The 22,766-nt window shown below is 42.9% G+C and overlaps 1 protein-coding gene across 1 annotated transcript in view; it reads right to left on the bottom strand.

The window, feature by feature from the left end:
• LOC310634818 (inter-alpha-trypsin inhibitor heavy chain H4-like) overlaps nt 1-5,348 on the bottom strand; it is a gene marked incomplete at both ends in the record, with an annotated part of 29,472 nt that extends 24,124 nt beyond the window's left edge. Inside the window, 2 exons of the mRNA XM_083353354.1 lie at nt 371-531; nt 5,340-5,348. Of these exons, the coding sequence (XP_083209480.1) occupies nt 371-531; nt 5,340-5,348 (170 nt within the window). The remainder of the gene's footprint in view (nt 1-370; nt 532-5,339) is intronic.
• Nucleotides 5,349-22,766: the final 17,418 nt, after the last annotated feature.

Raw genomic sequence — 22,766 nt, 5'->3', positions numbered from 1 at the left:
GCTGCCGGTCGGAGAATGCCGTCTGGTGTCCCCCAGGGGGAGGGCGTTCTCTGTGGGCGCGCCAGACGGCTCCTGACCTTCGCTCCTTCCGACGTGATCTTAAAACCTATTTGTTTGAACAAGCTGGCCTGGTCTGATGGGTTTTGGTTTTAATTATTGTTTTAATGTAATTTATTTTTTGCATTTGGGTACTAGGGTTTAATTTGTTTTTAATTTTTGTATTTTGGTTATTTTGGTATTTATGGCCCTGTTCACCACCCTGAGTCCTTCGGGAGAAGGGCGGTATACAAATAAAATAAATAAATAAATAAATAAATAAATAAATAAATAAATAAATAAATAAATAAATAAATAAATAAATGGTGCTTACATGCTGAAGTTTGTGATGAAGGCTTTCTTGGGTAGTTCCACATCGAAAACAGCCTCATCAGATTCATTTCCCCTGTTGACAATTCTGCTGGTGATGACTGTGTGGGCATACCGCAACATAACTTTGCCATCAATGTGCAGGCTGTTGATTTCAATGCCATTCTAGGGGAAAAAGAGAGAAAGCTTCTATCAGTTTCTTTGCTGGAAATTGTTACTAACAATAGAACAAAGACTAAAAATATTAGTAGCAAATACCACACAGAGTCATTTGTATAATTGTTGTTGTTAGTTGCAAAGTCGTGTCCAACCCATCACAACCCCATGGACAATGTTCCTCTACCATCTTCTGGAGTCCATTTTAGCTCACGCCTACTGCTTCAGTCACTCCATCCAGCCACCTCATTCTCTGTTGTCCCCTTCTTCTATTGCCCTCAACCTTTCCCAGCATTAGGCTCTTCTCCAATGAGTCCTTCTTTCTCATTAGGTGGCCAAAGTATCTGAGTTTCAACTTCAGGATCTGACCTTCTAAAGAGCAGTCAGGGTTGATTTCCTCTAGGACTGACCAGTTTGATCGCCTTACAGTCCAAGGGACTTGCAGGAATCTTCTCCAGTACCATAGTTCAAAGGCTTCAATTCTTTGGTGCTCAGCCTTTCTTATGGTCCAACTTTCACAGCCATACATTGCAACTGGGAAAACCATGGCCTTGACTATACTTCCTTTTTTGGCAGGGTGATGTCTCTGCTTTTTAGTATGCTGTTTAGATTTGCCATAACTTTCCTCCCCAGGAGCAAGCATCTTTTAATTTCTTGGCTGCAGTCCCCGTCTGTGGTGATCTTGCAGCCCAGGAAGATAAAATCTGTCACCACCTCCATTTCTTCCCCATCTATTTGCCAGGAATTGAGAGGGCCGGATGCCATTATCTTGGTTTTCTTAATGTTTAGTTTCAAGCCAACTTTTGCACTCTCCTTCTTAACCCGCATCAAGAGGCTCTTTAGTTCCTCTTCATTTTCTGCTATTAGACGGGTATCATCTGCATATCTTAGGTTGTTGATATTTCTCCCGGCAATCTTAATTCCAACTTTTGATTCATCTAGCCCAGCCTTTCTCATGATGTTCTCTGCATATAAGTTAAATAGGCAGGGCAACAGAATACAGCCTTGCTGGACTCCTTTCCCAATTTTGAACCAATCAGTGGTTCCGTGTCCAGTTCTCACTGTTGCTTCTTGACCCGCATATAGGTTTCTCAAGAGACAAATAAGATGGTCTGGTACTCCCATCTCTTTAAGAACTTGCCACAATTTGTTGTGATCCACACAATCAAAGGCTTTAGCATAGTCAATGAAGCAGTATTAGATGTTTTCTGGAACTCCCTAGCTTTCTCCATGATCCAGTGTATGCTGGCAATTTGATTTCTTGTTCCTCTGAGATGAGATGATAAGATAAGATAAGATAAGATAAGATAAGATAAGATAAGATAAGATAAGATAAGATAAGATAAGATAAGGTAAGGTAAGGTAAGGTAAGGTAAGGTAAGGTAAGGTAAGGTAAGGTAAGATAAGATAAGATAAGATAAGATAAGATAAGATAAGATAAGATAAGATAAGATAAGATAAGCTTTATTGTCATTTTTTTACTGTGGGCATAACAGCACACATCAAAAAAATGAAATTTAGTTGCCCGCTCACAAAGTGGAACACATACATGACACACACCTAACCATACTATATACACATATGTATAGACCCACAGCCCTACATATACATAACAAATAAATATTAAATACTGTCCATCTTGAATATATAACGGAAGGAGGAATCTTGAGAGTTCACAAGGTTAATGCTGTATAGAATGAAACTATGGCTGAATCTGGATGTTCTGCTGCGGATACCACAAAGCCTCCTCCCAGAAGGTAACAAGGAAAACAGGTCATGAAGAGGATGTGTAGTGTCCCAGATAATCTTACAGACCTTGCTCAAGCAATGCCTCTGTGCTATGTCCTGGATGGAGGGGAGGGAACTGCCAATGATCTTTTCAGCCATCCTCACCACTCTCTGCACCGCCTTCCTGTCTGAAGCAGTGATGCTTCCAAACCAGACTGTGATGCTGTATGACAGGATGCTCTCGATTGTTCCCCTGTAGAAAGTGGTCAGGGCAGGGGAAGGAAGATGTGCTTTTCTCATGCGACACAGAAAATGCAGGCACTGCTATGTCCACTTCACCAGTTTCTCACTGTTGAGCGACCAAGCCAGCCTACTTGTCAGCTGCACACCCAGGAATTTGATGCTGGTAACCAGCTCCACAGGTGAATCATTTATGCACAGCAAAGTGTGGCTGTGCCTGCCTTTTCTGAAATTGACAACGATCTCTTTGGTTTTTCCAGTATTTAAAACTAGGCTGTTTTCCTTACACCAGTTCACCAACCCCTCAACTTCCTTGTGGTGAGCTTCCACCTTGTCATCATGAATAAGGCGCACTACTGTTGTATCATCTGCAAACTTCACAATATGGTTGGTGGCAAACCTAGCACAACAGTCATGGGTCAACAGGGTGAACAGCAGTGGATTTAGGATGCAGTCCTGAGGAGAACTTGTGCTCAAGAAAATGGTATTAGAGGTATTTGTTCCAACTCGCACATATTGGGGCCTGTTGGTAAGAAAATCAAGAATCCACTTGCACAAAGGAGTTTAAGCCTAAAAGTCCCAGTTTGTCTACTAGATGCTGGAGAATGATTGTGTTAAATGTTGAACTGAAGTCAACAAAAAACAAACACACATGAGTATTTCTTTCCTCTAAGTGGTTCAAGTTCAGATGGAGAACTAAAGAAATAGCATCCTCCGTAGAGTGATTTGGTTGATAGGCAAACTGAAGTGGGTCAGATGCTGGTGAGAGGCTGGATATGATAATGTCTTTTATCAGCTTCTCAAAGCATTTCATAATGGTGGATGTCAGTGTAACGAGATGGTAATCACTGAGGCCTGCGTCTTTGAAATCCTGCCTCTACTTCTGGTAGTTCTCGATCCACATGCTGCTGGAGTCTAGCTTATAGGATTTTAAGCATAACTTTACTAGCATGTGAAATGAGTGCAATGGTGCCATAGTTTGAACATTCTTTGGCATTGCCTTTCTTTGGAATTGGAATGTTGAGCCACTGTTGAGTTTTCCAAATTTGCTGGCAAATTGAGTGCAGCACCTTTACTGCATCGTCTTTTAAGATTTTGAATAGCTTAGCTGGAATACTGTCACCTCCACTAGCTTTGTTGTTTCCTAAGGTCCATTTCACTTCACATTCTAGGAAGTCTGGCTTGAGGTCAGTGACCACTCCATCATGGTTATCAGGAATGCTAAGCTCGTTCTTGTATAGTTCTTCTGTGTAATTTTGCCACCTCTTTTTAATCAATTCTGCCTCTGTTAGGTCCCTGCCATTTTGGTCCTTTCTCATGCCCATCTTTGCATGAAACGTTCCCATCATATCTCCAATTTACTTGAAGAGATCTCTGGTCCTCCCTATTCTATTGTTTTCTTCTATTTCTTTGCACTGTTCATTTAAGAAGGCATTCTTATCTCTTCTAGCTATTCTCTGGAATTCTGAATTCAGTTGGGTGGGTGTATCTTTCTTTTTCTCCCTTGCCTTTTGCTTCCCTCCTTTCCTCAGCTATTTGAAAAGCTTCCTCAGACAGCCATTTTGCTTTCTTGCATTTCTTTTTCTTTGGGATGGTTTTAGTTGCTACCTCTTGTACAATGTTGCAAACCTCCATCCATAGTTCTTCAGGCACTCTGTCTATCAGATCTAATTTGTCACTTATACTGTATATTCATCAGGGATACGATTTAGTTCATACCTAAGTGGCCTAGTGCTTTTCCCTACTTTCCTCAATTTAAGCCTAAATTTTGCAATGAGAAGCTCATGATCTGAGCTAGTTAGCTCCTGGTCTTGTTTTTACTGACTGTATCTTTGGCTGCAGAGCATATAGTCAATCTGATTTCTGTGTTGACCGTCTGGTGATGTCCATGTGTAGAGCCGTCTCTTGGGTTGTTGGAAAAGAGTGTTTGCTATGACCATCGTATTCTCTTGACAAAATTCTGTCACCCTGTGCCCTGCTTCATTTTGTACTCCAAGGCCAAACTTGCCTGTTATTCCAGTTATCTTTTGGCTTCCTACTTTAGCATTCCAATCTCCCATGATGATAAGGACATCATTTGTTTGGTGTTGATTCTATAAGATGCTGTAGGGCTTCATAGAACCAGTCAATTTCATCCTCTTCAGCACCAGTGGTTGGGGCATAGACTTGGATTACTGTGATATTGCATGGTTTGCCTTGGATTCGCACTGAGATCATTCTGTCATTTTGGGGATTGTATCTCAGTATTGCTTTTCCTACTTTTTTATTAACTATGAAGGCTACTCCATTTCTTCTGAAGGATTCTTGCCCGCAGTAGTATACCTAATGGTCATCTGAATTAAATTCACCCATTCCTGTCTATTTTAGTTCGCTGATACCTAAGATGTCGATGTTCAGTCTTCCCATCTCTTGTTTGACCATGTCCAGCTTGCCTTGATTCATGGATCTTACATTCCAGTTTCCTATGGGGAATAGATCTTTACAGCATTGGACTTTCCTTTCTGTAGTGTATGCGACTAAAAGCATACACAGGATGTCAGCACAGCAGGGGGCTGGACAGCTCCAGGCTATAACCACTTTTGGTGGGAAAGCCTGGTTAGAACAAAGCCTGACAGCCCCGGGGCATGGTGGGAAGCCAGGGTTTAAATCTATTGGTCACCTGCACTGGTGGGAAGCCCAGATTTGAATCCACTGGATGGTATTCACCTGGGCAGGTATAAAGATACGCCAGGTAACCCCTTTTCCCTAGCTTCGTTCCTGACCTCAATAAAGAAGTTACTACCCAGCTGAGTGTCCGTCTCTGTGTGCGACCACGCTACTTTACACTGGCGACGAAGGTGGGATCCTGCCCTGGACATCGCTAGCCGCAGATGAGACCCCATCGGCAGCACCGGATCAGGATGCAGGATGACCCGAGACAGCGGAATGGCACAGCTGGGTCAGTATCCCCTTTTTAATAGTAACCGTCCCGAAGAGTGGGAAGCCTTCGTGGGACAGCTCGAGTGCTATCTAAGCGCGAACAGGGTTAAGGATGACCAGCAGAGAGCGGCGGCGCTGCTCTGCAGCTGTGAAACGGAAACATACCAGCTGGCGGTCGGTCTCTGCTCACCCGATGACATCAACACCATCGAGTACAACGAACTGCTGGCGAAACTGACCGAACACTTCAGACCAGACACATCCGAGATTGTGTAAAGGTATCATTTCGAAAAACGGGACCAACACCCGGGTGAGTCCACTAAACAATACATGGCCACCCTAAGGCAGGTAGCCCATCTCTGCAATTTTGAGAATCTAGAAATCAGGCTACGGGATCATATTGTCTGTGGGTTGCGGGATCGGAAGCTGCGGCAGAAGATGTTCACAAAGCAAAAGCTAACCCTGAGAGACGTTCAGGAGGAGTTCCTAGCCTGGGACGTGGCCAAGGAGTCCGATGCGAGGGAAAGCGGATCCATCCATCAGCTGAGCGGCTGCAGCAGGGCAGAAGGGGCAGCATCCGAAGTGGACACCATACAGCGAACCCCTCGACCCTTCACCACCACCTGAGACAACTTGAGGGAGCCAAGACCAGCCGCAATGGACCTGAAGTACCAGGAGTGCAGGTGTGGAGCAAACACCCCCCAGTCTACCCAACTCCCCAGTTACAGTGCGAACCAGCCCCAGTCTACCCAGCATTGTGGCTGCGGGCCCCGGTCTACCCAGCACGGCGGCTGCGGACAACCCCGGTCTACCCAGTGTTCTGGCTGCAGCACAAACGGCTCCCAATCTAACCACTGCGCAAGCTGTGGAGGACAGCACCCCCGGTCTACCTGCCGGTTCAAATTGGCGAAGTGTCGGGTGTGTGGAAAGACTGGGGACATCGCGTCGATCTGCAGGAGCAAGCAACGGGACAGCCTGCACGAAGTGGAAGTGAAGTTCCAGTCTGCTACAGGTACCGGGGACCGGTTGCAGAGACTGATGGTCAGCCACATGGAGGGACGGGGGGCTGTTTGCTCAACTGGGGGCCCTCAGACACTCACTCCAAAAATAAAATTAAGGGTGAAACTGCAAGGGATCCCCTGCATGATGGAACTGGACTCAGGGTCAGCCGTGTGAATCATCTCCGCCAGAATGTTTAAAGAAATTTGCGAGTGGAGCGGCCAGCGGGTTCCCTTGAGGTCATCCAGACTGACCCTCTCTGACTTTCAAAATTCACCGATAAACATTCAGGGGGAGGCGTCAGTGATGGTACAGTACAGGAGGTTCTTGGGCAAATTGAATGTATTGGTCGTTGAAGGGCAGCGAACCAGCCTCGTGGGGTTAGGGTGGTTCAAAGCGCTGGGCATTGGAATCACTGGGATTCACCAGACGCGGAGCTGCCATTCACTTGAATCTGTCTGCAAAGATTTTCCAGACGTGTTTGATGAGCAGTTAGGGAGATACACAGCCCCCCCAATTTCGTTTAAATTAAACCCCCAGGTTCAGCCCATCAGAATGAAGGCTAGGAGAGTTCTGTTTGCTTTAAAGCACAAAATAAAGGGGGAACTGGACAAGCTGGTAGACCAGGGGGTGTTAACTCCAGTCGATGGAGCGGAATGGGAGACCCCCATTGTGACGCCTCTCAAGGTGAATGGCGAGGTCCGTATTTGCGCCAACTATAAGGGGACAATCAACTGAGCTCTGAGCGCCCATTCCTACCCGGTCCCCGCAGTTAGCAGCATTCTCATGTCCCTGCAAGGTGGGTTGGTGTTTGCAAAGTTGGATCTTGCTCAAGCTTATCAGCAGCTACTGGTCGACCTGGAGGCTGCTAAAGTGCAAACGATAGTCACACACAAGGGAGATTCCAGGTAGACCGTCTGCAGTTTGGGGTAAGCGTGGCTCCTGGGATTTTTCAAGAGGTTATGGAAAAAACCCTCAAGGGGATACCAGGGGTTTGCCCATACTTTGATGATGTCCTAATTGCAGGTAGCTCTGAGGATGTTTTGGCAGACCGCCTGAAAGCTGTGTTAGAAAGGTTTAGGGCTGCAGGACTGAAACTCAAGAGGGACAAGTGCAAGATTGGGGTGACTGAGACAGAGTTCCTAGGGTTCAGGATCGATGCTCAAGGCATCCATCCATCAGCATCCAAGGTCAGGGCAATCAAAGAAGCCCCAATTCCACAGAATAAGTCAGAGTTGCAGGCATTCCTGGGCCTGCTCAACTTTTATCACACCTTCCTGCCACACAAAGCAAAGGGCTAAGAGAAAGAGTCCTTCAGTCACTGCACGAGGGCCACCCAGGGGTGGTAAGGATGAAGGCTCTGGCAAGGAGCTACCTGTGGTGGCCAGGGTTAGAGAAGGAAATAGAAGGGTTAGTAGCTGGGTGCTACACGTGCCAGAGGTCACGGCCCGAACAACCACATGCAGCAGTACACAAGTGGGAGGAAACACACCCCCCATGGTCCAGGGTGCACATAGACTATGTGGGGGCATTCCAGGGACACACATTCCTAGTAGTGGTAGACAGCCATTCTAAATGGCTGGAGGTGGTGCCTGTAGGCAACATGACCTCAGCAGGAACCATTCAGGCATTAAGGGGGCTGTTTGCAACCCAAGGTCTTCCAGATGTAATTGTGTCAGATAACGGAACGCAATTTACTTCGTTGGATTTTCAGGTGTTCTTGAGGACTTTGGGGATTAGACACGCCACCTCAGCCCCCTTCCATCCAGCCAGTAATGGGTTGGCAGAAAGATTCTTGCGCACAACCAAGGAATGCCCTCAAGCACATAGTTCAGGGGGAATGGAAGCAACGGCTGTCCACCTTCCTTCTTCACCAACACTCAACACCCTGCTCCGCAACTGGCAAAAGCCCAGCTGAACTCAGAAGGGGCAGACGTCTGATAACAACACTGGACAGGCTCCACCCAGACAGAGTAGCAGCAGACGTCGGGACCCCAAATATCAGGAAAGTTTTTAACACTGGGGATTCCATCTGGGCAAGGAACTATAGCTCAGGTCACCCATGGGTGCCAGGGGAAATATTAGACCAAACAGGACCCCTGTCCTACAAGGTAAGGGTGGAGGGGGGGACTCCTGTGGAAAAGGCATCTGGACCAGCTAAGGAAAAGGGCTCCTCAAAGGGTTTTTGAGGACACACTAGGGTCTGATGAGGAGGAGGAATCATCAACACAAGCATCCAGGAGGGCTACCAGAGGGTCACAAGGGCAACCCTACACCAGGCAGGAAACCAGCAGTGGAGACAGGGAAACACTGAACACAAATGAAGAAAGGGCACAGCAATACTATCAAAGCAGCCAACTAAACCCCAGCATCACACAATCCCCTGGAACAGCAACACACACACACAAACACACACCACAATCCACCACCTCTACAGCAACCAGGAGAAACAGGAGACAGCACCACACCACCGGGTGAACCAGTCCTAAGACGGTCAAGCAGGGCCCACAAGGCTCCAAGCTATCTCTCTGACTATGTGCGTTCCTAAGGGGGGAGGAAGGTGGAAATGTCAAAGTAATTAATAGAATGTAACAAATTGTATATAGTTAATAAGACTGTATATAGTTGGAGAGAAGGAATGGAAAGGGGATAAAACCTCACTATGGGGGAAGGGGTGTAGTGTATGCGACTAAAAGCATACACAGAATGTCAGCACAGCAGGAGGCTGGACAGCTCCAGGCTATAACCACTTTTGGCGGGAAAGCCTGGTTCGAACAAAGCCTGACAGCCCCGGGGCATGGTCACCTCTGGTGGGAAGCCAGGGTTTAAATCTATTGGTCACCTGCACTGGCGGGAAGCCCAGGTTTGAATCCATTGGATGGTATTCACCTGGGCAGTGTTGTGACTCAGGGCCAGCCTGTGGGTCCGACAGCCGGGTCCGATGTATCGGAGGACTCAGATGTGGGGGAGGAGAGAAACGAACCGGCTGATGATGATTTGGAGACTTTGCAGAGTCCTCAGCCGGGAACCTCTTCTCAGCTGTGTGAGCCCGAGAGTGCGGAGGATGATGACCCACAGCTGGCCCTGTTCAAGGACGCCCGACGCAGGAGGCAGACGAGCAGGGACAAACAAAGAAAGGCTATGGGACTCCTCGGGAGGAGGCACAGGGAGACCACGCCCTGAGCTCTCTATAAAAGAAGTGTTTGGGGAGGGGCTGGTTGCTGAAAGCAACTTTTCCGTTTGAGAAGTCAAGCTCTTGTATTCTTGTAACAGTGTAATTAAAACTTGGCAGAAGCCTTTTGGTCTTGGACGCTTTCCAGACTCTTCTTTTGATTAGGGGTGCGAGAAGAGGGCTGGTTCAGAACAGGCAGGTATAAAGATACACCAGGTAACCCCCTTTCCCTAGCTTCGTTCCTGACCTCAATAAAGAAGTTACTACCCAGCTGAGTGTCCGTCTCTGTGTGCGACCACGCTACTTTACACTTTCACAACCAGATGCATCCACAGCTGAGCGTCCTTTCAGCTTTGGCCCAGTCACTTCACTCTTTCTGGCACTACTAGTACTAGCCCTCTGCTCTTTCCCAGTAGTACAGTATATTGGACACCTTCTGACCTGAGGGGCTCATCTTCCAGCGTGATATCTTTTTTGCCTTTTGGTACTGTCCATGGGGTTTTCATGGCAAAGATACTGGAGTGGGTTGCCATTTCCTTCTCCAGTAGATCACATTTTGTCAGAACTTTTATAATAAACAGACATAAATCAATTTTTGATATGATAATTTGCTGTAATAAAAATGCAAGCTCATTCTTTTAAATTATTAAACTGTTTAATATTGTTTGAATATATTATTTAAAACACCTACATGTTACTAAAACTCTTGTTATGATCTTTGCCTGAGTGAAATGGTGAATTATAAGGCAACAGTTTTTGAACCAAGCTTCTTCAAAACAGCTGACTGACAAAACGCATCTAATGGAATGAAATTTGAGGAAGTTATGGCTGCTTCAGTGCTGCAGGCAGGCAGACAGATAATGACAGAGAAGGAGGAAATGCGGGAGGAAGGAAGGAAGGAAGGAAGGAAGGAAGGAAGGAAGGAAGGAAGGAAGGAAGGAAGGAAGGAAGGAAGGAATATCACAATCGGACATGGGTTGTCTAATGTTATAAAAAATATGACACTTTGCTGAAAAAAATTGCTATTGTAAGAATTTGATTTAGTTTGCTGTGCGTAGCCTATCAACAGCCACCTCCCAATTCTGAAATGTTCAGAACTATAGAATTTTTTCTCTGGCACCCACAGAAGAAAATTCCATAAATATCTGCATCTTCCTAAAAGAACATCTACCCATCCCTGCCCACATCCTACAAATTGGGTTGCTCTGTCCTGATATCCTAAATCAGCCACAAGGGACATCTTTATCTTGTGTTTACTTAAGACATGGGCCTTCCCTGCATCTCTGTGCTTATATTTGCATTTTGTATTTGTCCTAAACAATAAAGAATAAAATAAGTAATCAAGATTGATGCTTGGCAGACTGTTAAGGCAAAAATATGTTACAGGATGAGAAAAGGCATAGCATTTATGTCTTCAATATTTTCTCAGGACATGGCTGGCTGCCTTTGGCACATGAACTGTGTCATGTATTAAAGTGAATTCATATGGGCAGTTATAAATGGTTAACTGTTGTATTCATTGAAATTCTTAACTGTCTGTCCACTACTTTGCAAGCTTGTGTTTTGAGCAGGAAAAGTTGCTCTAGTTTCATTGGCTGCCGCCTATTGGCGATCCGTATAAATAGATGTCAAAGTGGCTGTTAGAGCCACTTCTGTGTTAACTCAATAAATGTACTGTTACTTTCCACTTTCACCTCTTCAATGTCTCAACGATCCCAGTACACAACAAACTGCTCAAAGGTCTCCTTGCTTAGTAACTTTTAAATAAACCATAGCCAGATATTTCCCACTCATGATTACAGAATAGATTAGAATAGGATTCTAAAAGTGTAGAATATTGTAATAGTGTACAGGTAACCTTTGACCTACAACCACAATTGGGACTGGAATTTCAGTTGCTAAGTGATACAGTCATTAAAGGAGTTATCACATAACCAGACATTTCACGAACAGACGATAGGTGACTTTTTTCAGCACCATCATAACTCTAACCATCTTTAAATGAATAGTTGTAAGTTGAGGACTCCCTGTACAGAGTCTGAACTGAGTCTCTTTAAGAAAGTTAAAATCTCATTGATGAATTCATTTCCCTTTTCATTTCCCTTTTCCTTAAACAACTTGTTTAAAAAGTGAAGATTGATTTAACAATTGATATCTCTTTAAAAGTCGTAATTGGCTTAAAGACTTGGCTTTTCTTATAGACTATCTCAAATCCTGTACATGCAGCTGAATGGGTGTGAATTTCTGCCTAGGATCCTGATATCTGCAGGGATATCCACAAAGGGTTTTTTGTTGTTGTTTTTAAAGTTAAGGGTGCAGCTATGTTATTGAAGTTCTGTTCTTTGAATATTCATCAGTACAACAAGTGGGCCTTCAGTCATGCCGATGTGCTGCCAATTGACTTTTTTGAGCCTTCCCCTGTGGATACCCACTAGTTGACCTGCTTTAGGATATTTCTCCATAATCTGAAATATATACATTTAGATATAACTAGAGGTCGAGTAGGGTTCTATTCAGAAGTTCCTTTTGAGGATGGGATAGCAGAGCAAAAATGAAATTGTCAATAACGCTGTCTTTTCTAACTATAAGAAGTCACCGTACTTAGATGTAGCAGAAATACATTTTGTGGTTATAAAAAGTGAAAACGTATGGGAAAAGTCTTCTGCAGAACTCTGGAAACTATCAACGTCTCTTTCGCTTTTCAATCTATCTCATGTTAATACTTTTAAGAGACCACTCAGTTTGGAGCATTATTAAACCTCAGTCTTTTCCATTCCTTCCAAAAGTGTTTGCCTTTGCAGCTTCTGATTTAGGACATAGGGATTATTTACCGCAAGCAAGAGAAAGGAGAGCTCCTGTCTCTGAAGGATGAAAAACACATTGAGGCAAAAAAATATTCCCAGCAAGGGAGCCTGGGCTGCTCTTAGACTCTGAAGAGCTGCCACACATCAAGAAAAGAGATTTGCTTGGTTGAAGTCTTGCATTACTTTACAGGAACTTGTAATAAATCAAGTTCTGGAGTCTGCTGGCCCTTGAGAATGGATCCAAACTAAGGGTGATTCCAAAGTGCTAGGATTCCAGCAAAATATCCTTATTCATTTTGGCAACAGATAAAGCTCAAAATCCACCAAACTCTCATTCCACCAACTGATAAGCTGAACTTAGAATCAAAGAGCTAGAAGCATTTTGGTGCCTGAGTTCAATCCCCACTTTGGTGAGCGAATCCAAATTCACATACCTCCTTTGAGCACCTTAAATGAGGTGCCACAACCTCTCTGAGGGACAACAAATTCCCCTGTTAATCTGCTCTTATTCACCTTCAGTTACATCTTTACACTAATAATACACATATCCAAGTACAAGTCATACGTGCCATTTCTAAACAACATGTTCAGTTACAGTGCAACTCATCTTCCCTTGGTCTAAGTCTAGTTCTTCTCAGTTAGCTATTGGTTTTAACTTTCAACCTGTAAAATTAATTGAATCATTAAAAATTCAGGCATGTATATTCTTTTCATATTTCAATGAACAATTAAGCACCAACAAAGGCAAGTACCTGATAGAGAAAAGCATCTGTCAATAGAATTTGTGAAGACAAAGCCAGCCACAGAGCAAACAATTGTTTTCCCATTTTGGAAATGGAAAGAAACATAGAGGAGAATTCATTTTATATAGATAAAGTTAATGAACAACTACTGTTTGGTAAAATTTGAGAAACCGTAAGTCTAATATTTACACAGAGATGTAAGTAGAACTAACCTCTTCCTACATACTACAACTGCCTCAAAATCTTGCTAAATATTCAAATATTGCTGCCTGATTTAACTTTTATTGATTAGTTCCTGAGTACATTATCTGGGATTACAATTACTCTTCACTCAACTGGTCATTGGTCTTGTAACTCCAAAATTCAAAATTGAAGGCCAAGTTTCAACTTCGTTATCTTTAAAAAATGTTTTCTTAAATGTTTCAGAAAGGTAGTAACCTTTGAGAAATATTGGGAACTATAGCAGTTTTTTCCATACAAAGTTTATCAAATATATCAGGGTTTTTTTAGAAGCCAAGACATTGTTATCATCATCTATTTCAACTGCATAGATAATAATAATGATAATAATAATAATAATAATAATAATAATAATAATAATAATAATAATAATAATGATGATGATGATGATGATGATGATGATGTTGGAAGGGATCTTGGAGGTCATCTAGTCCAACCCTCTGCTTATGCAGGAATCCCTATACCAGGGGTCAGCAACCTGAAACAGTGAAAGAGCCACTCAGAACCGGTTCCCTCACAAAAGGAAAAACTGGGAGCCGCAAAAAATATGTTCGCATGCACGCACATGCGCACATGCACAGAACAGGGTTTGACTGAAGAGTGGAGCCAAGGCGAGATATGCACCTACCCTGCATATTTGAATTGATTGGTTGAACTTTTTTAGTTCCACTTTTTTTTTTTGGACTGCACATGGCAGAGGACCGGGAGCCGCAGGAGACGGCTGAAAGAGCCGCATGTGGCTCCAGAGCTGCGGGTTGCAGACCTGTGCCCTATACCATTTCAGACAAATGGCTGACCAATCTCTTCTTAAAAACTTCCAGTGTTGGAGCATTCACAGCTTCTGGTGGCAGGTTGTTCCACTGATCAATTGTTCTAACTGTCAGGAAATTTCTCCTTAGTTCTAGGTTGCTTCTCTCTTTGGCTAGTTTCCATCCATTGCTTCATGTCCTGCCTTCAGGTCCTTTGGAGAATAGCTTGACTCCCTCTTCTTTGTGGCAGACCCTGAGATATTGGAACACTGCTATCATGTCCCCACCTTGTCCTTCTCTTCATTAAACTAGACATACCCAATTCAAGCAACAGTTCCTTATATGTTTCAGCCTCTAGTCCCCTAATCATCTTTGTCGCTCTTCTCTGTACTCCTTCTAGAGTCTCAACATGTTTTTTACATTGTGGTGACCAAAACTGGATGCAGTATTCGAAGTATGGCCTTTCCAAAGCATTGTAAAGTGGTATTAATACTTCACGTGATCTTGATTCTATCCCTCTGTTAATGCAGCCTAGCACTGGGTTGGCTTTTTTGGCAGCTGCAGCACATTGCTGGCTCATATTTAAGTGGTTGTCCACTAGGACTCTGAGATCCCTCTCACAGTTGCTACTATTGAGCAAGGAACTACCTACCATACCTGTGCATTTGATTTTTCTTGCCTAAATGTAATACCTTTCACCATTGAATTTCATTTTGTTAGATAGCACCCAATGTTCAAATCTGTCAAGATCCTTCTGTATCTTAAGTCTATCTTCTGGAGTGTTGGCTATTCCTGCCAGCTTGGTGTCACCTGCAAATTTGATGAGCTCCCCATCTATCCCCTCATACAAATCATTAATGAAGATGTTGAAGAGCACTGGACCCAGAAGAGAACCCTGGGGCACCCCACTACACACTTCCCTCCATGTAGATGCAGTTCCATTGAGGTCTACTTTATCAAATGCCTTGCTGAAGTCCAAGTAAATTATATCCACAGCATTCCTCTGGTCCACTAATTTTGTCACCTGGTCAAAGAATGCAATAAGATTTGTCTGGCATGATCTGTTTTTGACAAACCCATGTTGGCTTTTGGTAATGACTTTGTTTGCCTCTAGGTGTTCACTGATTTGTTGCTTGATTACATTGGTGATCTTAATACAACTCACGTATTGTCTGCGTTAAATCCTAGGATTGCCAAACTCCTCCTTTTGAAATAACCACTGAAAAATTCAGATCAATAAAATAAGTCCACATTTTCTATAAAATCTATCTTTGACTCTTTGACTGTTTTATCCTGGTAGCTGAATATGAGGAAGTGTTTTCTCATTGGTAAAACACCAATCAAGTGTTCCAATAGTTAATTCTGCTGTTATTTACATTTTGTTTTCATTTTAAATCATGACTGCAGTTAATTTGCTGTCATGCTGGCAAGAAGTGATCTATACTTTGGTGAATATCAAAATAACAGAGCTGGAAGGGATCTTGGCAGTCTTCGAGTCCAACCCCCTGCTCAATCAGGAAACCCTATACCACTTCAGACAAATGGTTGTCCAGTCTCTTCTTAAAAACTTTCAGTGATAGAGCACCCACAACCTCTGAAAGCAAACCGTTCCACTATTTAATTGTTCTAACTGTCAGGAAATCACTATTCTTTCTACATCCTGAAAATTTATTTATTTATTTATTTAATTAGTTTTCTATACTGCCCTATTCTCGAAGGACTCAGGGCGGTTTACAGGGCAACATAAAAGACAATATAAAATTAGGATAAAATAGAATTAAAATGAATTAAATTAATTATAGCCCAAACAATTAAAAGAATGTTTAAAAAAGCTTAAAATACCTTCAGTCCAGGCCTGATAGATCGAAAAGCCAGGTTTTCAGGTCCCGGCGAAACGAACGCAGATCGGGGGCAGTCCGGAGTTCCACAGGTAAGTCATTTCAAAGGGCAGGCGTGCCCACAGAGAATGCCCTCCCTCTGGGGATCACCCGCCGGCACTCCCTGACCGGTGGCACCCTAAGGAGGCCCTCCCTATGGGAGCGCACAGGACGATGGGAATTTGATGCTGGCAGCAGGTGCTTCCTGCTGACCCATGCCATTTAGTGCTTTATAGGTCATCACCAGCACCTTGAATCTCACCCGGAGGGCAACTGGAAGCCAATGCAGCTTGCAGAGAAGAGGTGTTACACGGGAGTATCGGGAGACTCCCATTACAACTCGCGTGGCTGCATTCTGCACCAGCTGAAGCCTCCGAGTGGTCCTCAAGGGCAGCCCCATGTAGAGAGCGTTGCAGTAGTCTAACCGAGAGGTCACGAGCGCATGAGTGACTGTGCGTAGGGCATCTCAGTCCAGATAGGGCCACAACTGGTGCACCAGGCGAACCTGGGCAAAAGCCCCCCTGGTCACGGCTCCTATATGATCTTCCAAACTGAGCCGTGAATCCAGGAGGACACCCAAGTTGCGAGCCCTATCAACGGGGGGTAACATCTCACCCCCCATAGTTAACGATGGACAAAACTGGTTCTCCCGAGATGCTGGTATGCACAGCCACTCAGACTTGGTGGGATTGAGTCGAAGCCTGTTCCTCTCCATCCAAACCCTGACCGCCTCCAGGCAATGGGACATCACATCGAGGGCATCACTGGGTTCGTTCGGGGTGGAAAGAAAAAGCTGGGTATCATCAGCGTATTGATGATACCCCACCCCGAAACCACGAATGACCTCGCCCAGAATTAAGTTCTTCATTTTCAGCCAGATCTTTTAAGTGACTGAATAATCAAGTCCTTTTCTCAGAACTGGGATTTCATCCAGAATGTAGCTACAAATTAATACACATTACCATGTTGAGTCTAAAAAGAAAAGATATAAATTGCTGAAGAATGTATTCTCTCTCTCCACCCCTCCTTCTGTCCCTCCCTCCCTCCCTCTCTCCCCCTCCTTTTATTCATTCCTAGCTGGGCTAAGTCTACACTCTTCATCCAAAGCAATTCTATTATGATCATTTTATTCTTTTTAAATGAGACCTGTTACAGCTGCTGCTCTACTTAATTACTTGGTATTCTTTTAAAATACTCCATATTCAGATAACAGATTCAGAAGAACAAATCGTATAACAAGGACTCTGAGTGGATCTCTCCAATATAAATTAAAATAAGGAATGAACAAATGAACAAACAGTAAGAGAGTTTTTCTCATTTGGGGGAAGTGGGCCAATCCAAGGAAATGACAGGGGGAGGAGGAAGAATAACATCCTGGATAATCAATAAACTCCAGTTGAGTTATCAGTGGCAAAAAACCAACCTTTCCACTCTGTAAATAACATAGCTTCTGAGTCACTAATTTATAGGGAAGGCTGTATTAATAAACATCTAGGCTATGGAGAAACTGAAGCATGTTTACACATTGGGTTGAATCCAGCAATGTCCTTCTGACACAAGATTGGGCAGGAAATATTTTTTGTCAATTGGAGAGAATATCTGTAGCTTAGAGCTGGCCTGTGGGGCCCATGGTACCCTCTGAGCTTGATTGTTTGCTTGCAGACATTTCATTACCATACTAGGTAACTGTCATGGTTCTGATAGATGAGACCAACAAAAAGAACTCCAAGGCAAAAATGTTTCCTTAAAGAACATATTTATTTGGCTACATAATATCGGCAAGTTCAAAAGTGAACCCAAGACTGATACACACACATCCAAAGCTACAAAGTTACCAAGTGAAACTTCTCACACCAGTAGTATGTCATAAATCACATTCCCCAATTAAATACTTGTGCGGGCTTTCAAACTAAAGTTACAGCCCGCCAAAATGCAGTTAGCAATGACCTTGGTCCCACAGAACAATTTATTGTTATGTCTAAGATAAAACTCTCATTTCCCCCCCCCCAAAAAAAATATTCTGTGGCAACCAAAAATGAAGGGAAAATGGCTTCAATTGACAGTCGGATCCCCTAGAAAAAAGAGAAATCCTGCAAATGAGAGAGAATTAAAATTAGGAATCTCTCCAAGGCTTATTTGGATGTTTGTCAAAAAAAAATCTACGTATCAATCTTTCAGCTTTTACATCAGTAGTTTTCACCCAAGTGGCCTCTGATAATGGATATCCCTTCCATTGCACTAAATACTGTAATTTCCCTTTGTATAAACTAGACTCAAGAATTCATTTTATTTCAAAATGACAATACACTGATAAATAAGGAATGAATAAATAAACAAACAGTAGGAGAGCTTTCCTTATTTTGGAGAAGTGGGCCAATCCAAGGCAATGACAGGAGAAGGAGGAAGAATAACATTCTGGATAATCAGAAAATCAGTGGCAAAAATAAAAAAACAACAACCGTTCCACTCTGTAAATAACACAGATTCTGAGTCACTAATTTACAGGAAAGGCTGGATTAATAAACATCTAGGCTATGGAGAAATTGAAGAATGACCAGGTCTAATATTTACATATTAGGTTGAATCCAGCAAAGTCCTTCTGGCACAAGATTGGGCAGGAAATATTTTTGTCAATAGGAGAGAATGTCTGTAGCATAGAGTTGGACTGTGGAGTCCATGGTACTCTCTGAGCTTAGTCGTCTGCTTGCAGACATTTCATTACCATACTAGGTAACATCATCAGTGCTAATGACTGGGGGGGGGGATGCTCCTGTTAATATACCGTAGCTTGGCCTGCCAGTCTTGGTGGAAAGTTCCAAGGTTTGGAGATTCCATAGTTGTGGAAACAGATTGGTGAAGGCAAGAACAGAACAGGTTCAGAGTTTATAGGCAGAACCAGTTTGGACAGTCATTTCAGTTGTTATTTTTTGTTCAGAAGCTTTATTGTTTCTGTTTTTATATCTGTGCCATATTAAAATATTGCACTGTATGCATATTGCAGTACTGCTCCTTGATTTCCTTGATGTATGGTTATATATCTGGTAAAGTGTATCTCTCGGCATAGCTCACAGAACTCAAGTTTGATTGTGTGAATGGATGGCTCTCTCCAGTTAAATGCAGTGGTTAAAAGTACTGAACTTGTACCAGAAGAAAACCAGTTCTGGTCCTTTTTCAGGCATAGCAGGTGACTGAGGTAGTCATTCTTTCTAAGCCCTAGACTGGAAAGTTGGGGAAAAAAACATATATCAGACTGCACTGGATAAATGTAGTACATTATGGACCATAACCTTCCGTGAAGAGACTTCATCCCGTGCTTTACCACGAACAGAAAAATCTGTTCTTATCCTCAAAAAGAAGATTGAGTCAAATCTTCATTCCCCACCACAAGGTGTGTAGCACTCCTTTATTCTGTTGCTCTTGGTTTGGGAGATTATGAGAGGAGCCTGAACTACGGTTGCAGTGGTTTAGTGTCCTAAAACAAAATACTGTATAATTAGAATAGAATAGAGCTGGAAGGGACCTTGAAGGTCTTCTAGTCCAGCCCCCTGCTCAAGCAGGAGAACCTGTATTGTCTCAGACAGGTGGATGTCTAGTCTCTTCTTAAAAATATACAATCGTGGAGCACCCACAATTTCTGGGGGTAATCTGTTCCACTGGTTGATTGTGCTCACTGTTAGGAAATTTGTTCTTAGTTCCAGGTTGCTTCTCTCTTTGGTCAGTTTTCAACCATTGTTTCTCTTCCTTCCATCTGGTGCTTTGGTGAACAACCTGGCCCCCTCTGCCTTGTGGTAGCTCCTTAGATACTGGAAAACTCCTATCATGTCTCCCCTATTTCTTCTTTTCCGTAGACTAGCCAGACCCAAATCCCGCAGCCGTTCTTCATATGTTTTAGTCTCCAGGCCTTTGATCATCTTAGTTGCTCTTCTTTGATTTTTTTTTCCAAACTCTCAACATCTTTTTTGTGGTACGGTGACCAAAATTGGCTGCAGTATTCTAGGTGTGGTCTTACTAAGGCTTTATGAAGCAGTAATAGTACTTCTCGTGATCTTGATTCTATGCCTCTGTTTATACAACCCAGGATTGTGCTAGCTTTGTTTGTTGCTGCTGCACACTGCTGGCTCATAGTCAAGTGATCGTCCACTAGGACTCCAAGGTCTCTCTCACACTGTTTTTGAGCCAGGTCTCGCCCAATCTGTATTTGTGCCTTTGGTTATTCCTGCTTAAATGTAAGACTTTGCTTTTCTCTACATTGGAACTCATTTTGTTGGATAGGGCCCATTGTTCAAGTTGGTCAAGATCTTTTTGGATTCCGAGTTTGCCTTCTGGGGTGTTGGCTACTCCTGCTAGTTTGGTGTCACCTGCAAATTTGATGAGTTCCCCTTCTATTCTCTCATCCAAGTCATTGATAATGATATTGAAGAGTACTGGGCCTAAGACAGAACCTTGTGGTACCCCACTGCTTACTTCTCTCCATGTGGATGTAGTGCCATTGAGGATTACTCATCGAGTAAGGTTTGCTAGCCAGTTACAGATCCATCTGGTAGTGATGTTTTCTATCCCACCTTTTCTTAGTTTACCAAGGAGTAAGTTGTGGTCTACCTTGTCAAATGCCTTACTGAAGTCTAGGTATACTATGTTCACTGAGTTTCGCTGGTCTAGTAGTGTAGTCACTTTATCGAAGAATGAGATGAGATTGGATTGGCATGATCTATTTTTGACAAACCTGTGCTAGCTACTAGCTATGACTTTGTTTGCTTCTAGTTGTTCACAGATCTGCTTTTTAATAATGTTTTCTAGATTTTTCCCAGCTATTGATGTTAAACTAATTGGTCTGTAGTTTCCTGTGTCCGTTTTTTTTTTTCATTTCTTGAAGATGGGGATCACATCAGCCCTTTCCCAATCCTCAATTATTTTCCCTGTGCTCCACGTTTTATGGAGGATTTGGTGCAACGGTTCTGTCTGCCAGCTCTTTCAGAACTCTGGGATGTAGCCTGCCAGGTCCCAGTGATTTGTATTCATCAAGGTTGGATAGGTGCTCCCTTACCATTTTCTTGCTTATTTTAATTTTTCTTTCTGGTATGTCTTTTGCAGTGGGTTTTTTTTTTGTGTTTTGGGCTGTAGTTTCTTTTTGTGTGAAGACTGACACAAAGTATGAGTTAAGCAGCTCTGCTTTCTCCCTGTTGCCTGTAATGTCCTTGCCATCTTCGCATTTTAGCAGGCATACAGATTCCTTGATTTTTTTCTTGTTAATATGTTGGAAGAAGCTTTTTTTATTGTCCTTGATTTGTGTTGCTAGCCTTTGTTCATTTTGAGGCTTTGCTTTCCTGACTTGGTCTCTGCATGTTCTGGCTGTCTGTTGATAATCAACCTTAGTTATGTCTCCCTCTTTCCATTTTTTGTATTTATCCTTCTTGTCTTTTAGTTTGTCTGAGAGATCTTTGTGCAGCCATGCTCGTTTCTTCTTGACTTTCTTGTTTTTCTTTTTCAGTGGCATTGTGCTGGAATGGGCTTTTATGATAGCATTTTTCAGAGTTTTCAACACTTCTTGAGTTTTTTTCCCCTTTAGGATTTTCATCCATGGAATATTTCCTAGGTTCTCTCTGAGTTTGGTAAAATCAGCTCTTTTGAAGTTTAAGACATTGCTTGAATTATTTTCTATTGCTTGTGTTTGCATGATATTGAATTCCAGTAAGACATGGTCACTTTCCCCCAAGGTTCCGGCAACTTCAACTCCCTCTATCATTTCTTCTCTATTAGTAAGAATTAGGTCCGGTATAGCTGTACTTCTAGTTCCCTCCTCTACCTTTTGGATGACAAAAATGTCGGCTAGGTTGGTTAGGAATCTGTTTGATCTCCTGCTCGCTGCAGAGTTTGTCTCCCAGCTGATATCTAAGTAGTTGAAGTCTCCCATTACTACTGTGGTATGTTTTGTACATACATTTGTTAACTGGTTGGCAAAGAGTCCATCTATTTCTTCTGATTGGTTGGGTGGCCTGTAGTATACCCCTATGGCAATGTTACTTTTTTTTTGCTTTTATATTGACCCATATAGATTCTGGAGAGCTTTTATCTTTGATCATGTGCATTTCTTGGGATTTGTGATTGGTTTTGTGTTCTAGAGATTCTAATGATTGGTCACTCTTCCCTCCTCAATTTTAGTTTAAAGCCCTTCTAATGAGTTGGACCAGTCTTTTTCCAAGTACATTTGCAGCCCATCCCTTGCCAAGAGTCCTTCACATAGGAAATGCAGTCTATAGTCCAGGAAACCAAAGTTTTCTTGGCAACACCAACCCTTTAGCCAGTGGTTTATTTCTAGAAATTTTTTTTCTCAATGTTTGTTGGCCTTTTGTTGGGAGTACTGATGAGAAAACTACTTGTGCTCCTAGCTCCTTAACTTTATTGCCTAGTTGGTTATAGTCTCTCAGTATTGTGCTCAGGTTCTTTGTTGTGTCATTTGTCCCAATGTGAAGGACTAGGAGACGGTAGTAATCTGTTGGCCTAATTATTTTGGTTAGGTTCTCAGCCACATCTTTGATTTTTGCTCCAGGAGACAACATACCTCTCTGGATTGTATGTCTGGCCTGCAGATGGCTGATTCTGTTCCTTTGAGAATAGAATCACCAGCACTCATCTTCTTTTTTAGGGGGGGTGCAATCTGAGGTACTTTTTTTGGTAAAAACTAGAAAAGACACTATTGGGTTTTTTTGGATTTATTATTTGTTCAGCAAAAATTAGAATAATGGTCACATGTGAACAATTATATACTTTTATAT

This window comes from Vipera ursinii (assembly GCF_947247035.1).
Source record: "Vipera ursinii genome assembly, chromosome: 2".
NCBI lineage: Eukaryota > Metazoa > Chordata > Lepidosauria > Squamata > Viperidae > Vipera > Vipera ursinii.
This window is presented reverse-complemented; position numbering and strand designations above follow the sequence as displayed.